The sequence below is a fragment of the Pygoscelis adeliae genome, unplaced genomic scaffold (genome assembly GCF_000699105.1).
Source record: "Pygoscelis adeliae isolate BGI_AS28 unplaced genomic scaffold, ASM69910v1 Scaffold399, whole genome shotgun sequence".
Taxonomy (NCBI): Eukaryota; Metazoa; Chordata; class Aves; order Sphenisciformes; family Spheniscidae; genus Pygoscelis; species Pygoscelis adeliae.
Genome location: NW_008825609.1, coordinates 1200343 through 1208642, shown reverse-complemented (window position 1 = coordinate 1208642; position 8300 = coordinate 1200343). Strand labels below are relative to the sequence as shown.

Here is an 8300-nt window from a genome sequence, read left to right as displayed (position 1 = left end):
GCATCAAAGAAGATTCGTTATCCTCGGTCTGAATTTTGTTTAGAAAAGAAGCACAAGGTAGTTCCCTTCCAGACCAGTCATTCACATTCATAGCTTTTGGGTGTGCTGGAAGCAGAATCCACATGTTGCCTCTGCTCCATGCTCCTGGCTTGACCCAGAGGGCAAAACGAAATAATGGTGATGACACCCAATAGGACTGGGGTGCTTATGCCCTTCCATTGCTAAACCCCAGTTACTGCCCCTTTCTCTTCCCTCTGTCCCTTAGTTTCCTTTTGTGGAAAGGAAACTGTGGTCCTGAGATTTGGGGTTGTTTTTTGTGGGTTTTTTTTTCCATCCTGATGAGGGCACCACTGCAAACCATGATGTGCCTGGGGTTGTGGGCAGCTGCCCTGCTCTGCTTGTTTTCCCCTGGCACTGTGCGAGGTGACTGCTGGCTGATCGAGGGGGACAAAGGTTATGTGTGGCTGGCCATCTGCAGCCAGAACCAGCCCCCGTATGAGACCATCCCCCAGCATATCAACAGCACAGTGCATGACTTGCGTCTGAACGAGAATAAGCTCAAAGTGGTGCTGTACTCCTCCCTCAACCGCTTTGGCAACCTGACTGATTTGAACCTGACGAAGAATGAGATCTCCTATATCGAGGATGGGGCTTTCATGGGCCAGTCAAACCTCCAGGTCTTACAGCTGGGCTACAACAAACTCACCAACCTGACAGAGGGCATGTTGCGGGGCATGGCCCGTCTCCAGTTCCTCTTTGTGCAGCACAACCTAATTGAGCTGGTCACCCCTACTGCCTTCTCTGAGTGCCCCAGCTTGATTAGCATTGACCTGTCATCTAACCGTCTCAGCCGCCTGGAGGGGAACACTTTCACCAGCTTGAGCAATTTGATGGTGTGTGAGCTGGCCGGGAACCCCTTCAACTGCGACTGTAGCCTCTACAGCTTTCTTAACTGGCTGGCACTCTTCAACAATGTCACCAAGAACTATGACCGGCTCCAGTGTGAGACTCCGCGGGAGTTCGCTGGGTACCCACTCCTGGTACCTCGGCCTCACCACAACCGCAATGCCATCACCATCTTCCAGTCCATGTGCAGAGGTGGCACCATCCCCTCCCTCTCCAGGGTCAACCCCACCCCTTATACCCCTGACTCCCAGCGAGACCTGGATGAGGGCTCAGCCATCAGCCCTGGGGACTTCCTCTCAGTCAAGCCTCCAGCATCCTCCACCACTGATTCCTCCTTCAGTCCCAGTATCAAGCTCCATGATGTCACCATCACCTCAGCCATCCTGATGGTAACCATCCCCATGCCCTACAGTAAGATGTATGTGCTGGTCCAATACAACAACAGCTACGTTTCTGACATAGCAACACTGAAGAGCAAGAAGGAATATGTCACTGTCAATAAGTTGAAGGCCCACACTGATTACACTTTCTGTGTGGCCTCCATCCGCAACAACAGGCGCTACAACCACACTTGCCTGACTTTTGCAACCCGGAGCAAAGGCAGGGAGGACCCTATTTCCAGTACTTCAACCACCACCCACTATATCATGACCACGCTGGGTTGCCTCTTTGGGATGGTCATTGTCCTGGGAGTGGTGTACTACTGCCTGCGGAAGCGGAGGATGCAGGAGGAGAAACAGAAGTCTCTCAACGTCAAAAAGACCATCCTGGAAATGCGTTATGGATCAGATATTGACACCAGTACCATGGTCCATCCTTCCCAGAAGCTGGGTGAGCCACCAGTCATCCCTGTCACACGGATGTCCTCCATCCCTTCCATGATTGGGGAGAAGTTGCCCCCATCAAAGTCAATGGAGGCTGGGATGGAGACTCCTAAAGTCACCACTAAAGGTAACTACATTGAGGTGCGGACTGGTGGTGGGGATGGGCTGGAACGAACCCAGCGGGATGAGGACCTGAGGGAGCTTGACAATGGGCAAGGCTCAGCTGCTGAGATCTCTACTATAGCCAAGGAGGTAGACAAGGTCAACCAGATCATCAACAACTGCATTGATGCCCTCAAGCTGGACACAGCCTCCTTCCTGGGTGGTGGGACTGGTGTTGACTCAGACATGGCCTTTGAGTGCCAGTCCATCCCAGCCAGTTCCTCAGGTGGGCTAGAGCGGCCCAGCTTTCTTTCCCCACCTTACAAGGAAAGCTCCCACCACCCTCTGCAGCGCCAGCTCAGTGCTGATGCTGCGGTGGCCAGAAAGACCTGCAGTGTCTCCTCTAGTGGCTCCATCAAGAGCGCCAAGGTCTTCAGCTTGGATGTGCCTGACCACCCACCACTCAGCAAGTCTGACTCCAAATACATTGAGAAGGGCAGCCCACTCAACAGCCCTTTGGATCGTCTTCCCTTGGTGTCTCCGGGCGCCATCCACCACTTGGAGGTCAAGCCTTCTTACCATTGCAGTGAGCACCGTCACTCCTTCCCGGCCCTGTACTATGAGGAAAGTGCTGACACCTTAAGCCAGCGGGTGTCATTCCTCAAGCCACTCTCCCGGTCCAAGCGAGACTCCACGTATTCCCAGCTCTCCCCCAGACACTACTTCTCGGGCTACTCCTCCAGCCCTGAGTACTCATCAGAGAGCACCCACAAGATCTGGGAGCGATTCCGGCCTTACAAGAAGCACCACAGGGAGGAGGTTTACATGGCGGCTGGGCATGCCCTGAGGAAGAAAGTTCAGTTTGCCAAGGACGAGGATCTGCATGACATCCTGGATTACTGGAAAGGAGTCTCTGCTCAGCAGAAGCTGTGACTCTCCCTTGCTCTTTCCAAGGAAACAATACAAAACAAGACCCCCCCCCAACAACCAGAAAAAAAAATATGCCACTTGACTGTGAAAAATAAACCAACAACAAAATACTCCCGACAAATACAAAACTGACAAAATCGTTTCTTAAAGTTTACAACAACAGAAAACTCTCACACACATAGACACACACAGACACACACACATGCCGAATTGTCTCTACTGTGTTACGGGGACCATTGTTCTGCCTGCAGATGGTTGGGAGGAGTGTCCTGCTCTGACATGGTGGTAACAACACTGGAGTGCGGGTGGGTGGGAATGGCCTGGGATGGGGTGGCAGTGGGTGGCAGGGGAAGGGCAGGGATGGACACTCACTGGGCATGAAACTCAGCTGTGAACTATTGCTCTTTCTGTTCCTCTTGAGGGCTGATTTTTCTTTTGGGTGGGAGGGGAGGACTTTGGTTTAGAAAGCTTCTCTGCCCACCTGATACACCTACTTTTCCAAATCTTCCATCACTATTTTTTCCCCTATTTCCTTAGGCAGTGGAGGCTTTTCTCTCTCTCTGGTCTCCTTCCAAGATAGGTGGGATTTGTTGGAAGAAGTTCTCTTGCTTCTTTTCCTTTTCCTCTTCCCTACCCTTCACTGTTAGGGCTCCCTAGGCTTGCACTTGCTGTCTAGATACTTCACGAACCTCCATCCTCCTCGGAGGAAGGAGATGAGGTGCAAATGACCGAGGGAGGTAGGACCTGCCACACAACAGGCTCTGTGCCCTTGCTGCTCTTCCTCCTTCCCTTCTCCTGCCATGTTGTTGCTGATGAACACCAGCAATTCTGGAGTGATGGGCATTCTCCAGGCTTGCTCAGAGCCAATTTTCTGCCAGTTGGTGGGGGTGTATGAATGTGCTCTTCGGCATGGCAAGCCAGGTCCTCAAGAAGTGGTGGAGGAAAAGGCAGGAAGGTCCAGTCTCTCAGAGGTGTAAAGGGTTCCCATATCTCCACGAGTGTCACAAGTCAGAGGTCCTCCCCACCATACACACCTATGCTCAGGCTACCCTTGTGCAGTAGGTTGGTATTCTCTGTTCATGCCTCCCTTAGTATGAGGAAGGGACCTAGAGAGGAGCTGAGCAGAACAAGTTCTACATGAAGCTTCTTCAGCTCTTCCCAACTGACTGGCACCATGGAGCGTAGGGTGGGTGAGTGTGCGTGAGAAGAGCATCACCCCTCCTCCTCACTTGCAGGTGGATGTGAAGAATAGGATTTCAGTTGCTCGCCTCACTGGGCTGACAGAAAAGTCACTAAGTGGCTTCCTCCTGAATAGGCCGTGGACACTCTGGTGTGGGTAGGAGACAGCCTAGGGTGCAGGCAGGAGCACAGGAAACAAAAAGGATGTGAGAATGGGGCCTGGGAGTAGCCCAAGAGGGATGGTTCCAGGAGAAGCTCCCTTTGTGTGTGCAGCCACACTGTGTGTGCTGGGATAGAAAAGGATACCAACCTCTGGACGGCAGTGCTCCTTTGAGTACTTAGAGGCCCTCATGAGAGTCAGAGCAACTTATCACCTCCTAAATCCTCCACCTCTGCACAGTTAGCTGTGACAAACTTTACTTAGGGATCCTTTAATGTCCTGGCAAAAACCCGGTTTCACTTGCTAGGTCCCAACCTCTGTCGCTTGGATAGAAGATCTGCCACAGAGTTAGGAGTGAGCCTGCTGCCCTCTCCACTTCGTCCCATTTCTGAGCAGCCCAACAAAGCACAAATCTGGCACCGTCTCCCCCAAAGTTTTCTTGTCAGGCAGGGGTGCTGCCTGCTGAGTGCGTCTTTGTGCAGCACAGTGGGCCTTCTCTCCATGAGCTGCACACCCCAATTCTTGACAATCGTTCACCTCTATCAGGATGAGGGTGAGGGCCTGTGTTGTGCTGGCCTTTCCTAAGTGGCTGTTTCCTTTTTGAGGCGCTCCTCGGAAGCCCCAGTGTTTTTGGGGGCTCTGGGAGAAGGATGAGGGTGTAGGAGCTTCTCTGGAAGGGATTTACATGCTGCTTGCAGAGAACCTGCCCGTTATCTGTCAGGTAGTAGCACTGCCAGCTGTGAGAGCTGGTTTCTATGCCACAGGTGACATGACTTCGTCTTCTGTAAGTGAGGAGCAGCAGTAGGCAGAGCCTGGTGTGTGAAAACCAGAGAGGGGATCCCCAAGGTCTAAACCTGTGAAGATCTGTGGGATTCCTTCCTTGTAGGGATGCTGATGGTAACAGTCCTAAGCCAGGTCCTGATCCCATTGCCTCAGCTTCCTTCACTGTCAGCCTGCTTCCCCACAGTCAAAGCATTATTTTGCCTTGAGTCCAGAGGTATTTATGGGACTGACTCCACACTGTAAGAGCCAGTCCAACCCAGAGGAAGAGGTGTGTGTGCACACGTGTGTGTATGTGTGTGTGTGTATGTGCAGGAGGATGAAGGGAAGTCACATCACTGCTGCCAGGTGTCCCTCCATGTTGGGACAATGCAGCAAATCAAGACAGGTAAATGCTGTGAGAGATGCTTAGGCACAGCAGAAACCTATCCAGCTACGACATGGAGCAGGCCCAGCGGTCTTCCAGTGTGGCAACCATCCAAGCAGGAAAGACTAATGGCTGGGGCACAGAACTGGACAGGAAAAGGGGGATGACAGGCACGGGGGGATGGAGTCCTGTTCCTCTCCCCACCTCTTCCCTCCCTGTGCTTCTCTGCTGTATGGTCTTGTAATCAGTTCTGCTCAGTCTGTACTTTTGGGGGGAGCGTTAACCTGTAATGGTTTCTGCTCCCTCCCCCATCACCCCAAAGAGGCAGAAAAGAAAGGTCAGGGATACAGCTATCATCAGGCCCTTCTTTTGCCTGTGGTGGGGGTAAGGCTGGGTAGGAGGGACAAACCATTTCTCTCCCAACTGTAGCCCCCCACTCCACACCAGTGGGTGAAGTTTGCACAAGATGGACTGTTCTGTGGGAGGAAGAGGGCAAGGAAGGGGAACAAAGTATCCTACCTTCCTTCCTCCTCCCTTCTTCCTTGTCCTGCTCCCTCCCCAGGGACGAGGGCTCGCAAAGTGACGCCAGCCCTGTCGGAGGAAAGCAGATTTAACGTTCTATTTGCATGACGATTTTACTGTATTTTTCTGAGCAAACACCTGTTGTGTATGTGCCAGTTTGTTGGAATTTAACTTCCTCCCCCAAAGTCTCTCCTGTCCTTGTCCCTGTTTTCCCTGCTCCTTTCATTCATCCCTGATGTGATTTTATGAGGGACTCCTACCAGTTTAGGAGGGTACACACCCCAAAGAGAACCCAACCCAATCAGCCCCATAAAAAACATTCCTTTTTCTTTCCAGTGTCCCCCTCCCCTTGCCCCAAATGTGGTCTCTCAGCTGCTTTTCAGGGTCGTGTGCATGAAGGGGGATGTGTTGTATACCAAAGGCCTGCTCTTTCTAGTGGTCATCATTTCTCCTAATTATTTAGAAATAGGAATGAGGCCCATCAAGACACATCTCATAAGAGAAATGGTCACTACCATCCATATGCCCTGGTTGCTCTTTCCCCAAACATACAAGTAAGGCTATTCTTGCAGGAACAAGGAGTGCTTCAGCTGCAGGGATACCTCTGATACAGTGAAAGCTTGACGTGGAGCTGGTTGCAATCACTAGAAGACCTCCCACCACCTTCCTCTCATTGATTGCAGGGAGCTCTGGATCAGGTCTGTTCTACCCCTCCTCTCCCATGGGTGGCCCTGGCAGAGGGCCTTTAAGGCCTCTGTGGTAGAAAAAGCATCGAGAGACTGCCTGAAGTTTCTAAGCCCTCTATGGCTTGGCTTTGGCAAGAGCCCCTCACCCCTGCCTTCTCCCAGGGCCAAGTGGGTCCCTGGGTCAGAACCAGGACCAGCCCCTCTCATGCTTTATTTCTCCGTTGGTGACTCTTGGCAGGGAAATGGGGGGTTTAGTTCACCTCACTGGAAAGCACGGATGGTGAGGAATGAGGTTGGTTGCTGACCTGCCCTATTCCCCCAGGAACAGGCTCAAGGGGGGAGCCTGGGCTAGGTTCCTGCACCCAGAAGAGTGAAGGTGAGACCCTAGGCGTGCTGTTCCCGTGCGGCAGAGCTCTCCCACATCCCTGCCGGTGCTGCCCCAGCTTATGCTGCAGTGCCACGTTCCCCTCTCCCCCTCCCCACTCTTCCATGCTGAATAAATCCCTCCCGAGGCAGGTGTGAAATATTCATGACTGACAAATGAAGATTTATGTTGGGCTGAGGAGGCCTCTGTGTGTTTGCAATGCTAATCAGCCTGCCTTCCTGGAGGAGGCTCTGCCAGGCGGGCTTGGGGGAAAGAGGGGGAGATGCAGGAGGGAAGGGAGAAAAGGAGCTGAGGAAGAGAGAGGAGGGGCAGACACAGCAGGGGTGAGGAAGATGTGGTGGGACCAAGGAATGGGGAGGCAAGGAGGGGACAGGTAGAGGGAGATGGAGAGGGGGGAGAAGAGGGACAGGCTGGAAAGACCAGGGGAAGAGATGGCCACACTGGAAAGAATGGGATGGTAAAGGGAGAAAGGGACCAGCAAGAGAAAGGGTTGAGTGTAGCAGTGGAGGCTGTCTGAGAGGAGATGGGGAGTAAGTCAGCAGTGCCTGAAGAAAAAAGCTGGGCAGACTTCATGATGAGCTGTCGCCCCTCTCTGTAGGGCAGAGCTCAGCGCTACAGGGCGGGCAGCTGCCACACGGGCAGGAGTTGGACCCAGGGCCCCGAAAGCACATTTGCCATGCTTGTTGCTGACTGGAAAGCTCAGCTGCATCTGGAAGGATACACAGCCTCCGGGAGCCTGGAGAACACCCCTTCCACAGCCGCCACCTCCTTCAGCACACCGCACGCCAGAGCCTCATGGAGCCGTGTCCTCTTGCTGGGGGCAGCCTGCTGCTGTCCCACAATCTGAGCAGGAGGGAGCATCTTCAGGGTGGCTTGGTGTGGGACGGACACAGAGTGCCACCCTCCGCTGGGCTACGGGGGTCTCTTGTAGGGCTGGCGGAGCCTGCCCCACCTCAGCTGCCCCCTGCCCACCCTGGCTGAGGCAGGTGTTTTCGGGTCTTTCCCTGAAGAAGGGGCAGAGGGGAGTGTCTGTTGCCTCATCCCTGCACACGCACGCACTCCCGCACCCCGTTACTCCAGCCGCTTTGGCCTTGTACTGTGAGGGGCGTTCTCGGTCTGCCTCCCCTCGACTTCCCCTGCCATGCGCCGTGGGGAGACGTCTCTATACCTCTCCGTGCGCAGTCCAACCAGGGCAGCTCTCCGCAGGGCCGCCCCAACCCACCCCCCTGTCCCTGGGTGGAGAGAGGGCAATCTCTGCCCAGCTTCTCCTTCTCCCGCTGGATGGGCACCTCCTTTCCTCCTTGCCCCGCTGGGAGGTAACTCACCCCTTCTCCCCCTTACGGTCCCCCCTCCGTCTGCCCCATCCTCGTGCATTTGGCTTGGCCTTTGCCTCCCCCATAACTACCACCGCCACTGTGAGGCCTTGCTCTTGGGTGGCCTGCCCCCGCCGCCTGCTCCC

At 54.0% G+C, this 8300-nt stretch overlaps 1 protein-coding gene across 1 annotated transcript; it reads left to right on the top strand.

Moving 5' to 3' along the window:
• Positions 1–338: 338 nt before the first annotated feature.
• On the top strand, positions 339–2934 carry ELFN2 (extracellular leucine-rich repeat and fibronectin type III domain containing 2). Its single transcript, XM_009332629.1, has one exon. It carries the CDS (start codon positions 339–341, stop codon positions 2763–2765), a length of 2427 nt encoding a protein of 808 aa, XP_009330904.1. The 3' UTR covers positions 2766–2934.
• Positions 2935–8300: the final 5366 nt, after the last annotated feature.

Coding starts and splice junctions, on each gene's coding strand:
- ELFN2 (XM_009332629.1), top strand. CDS start 339: ATGAGGGCACCACTGCAAACCATGATGTGCCTGGGGTTGTGGGCAGCT.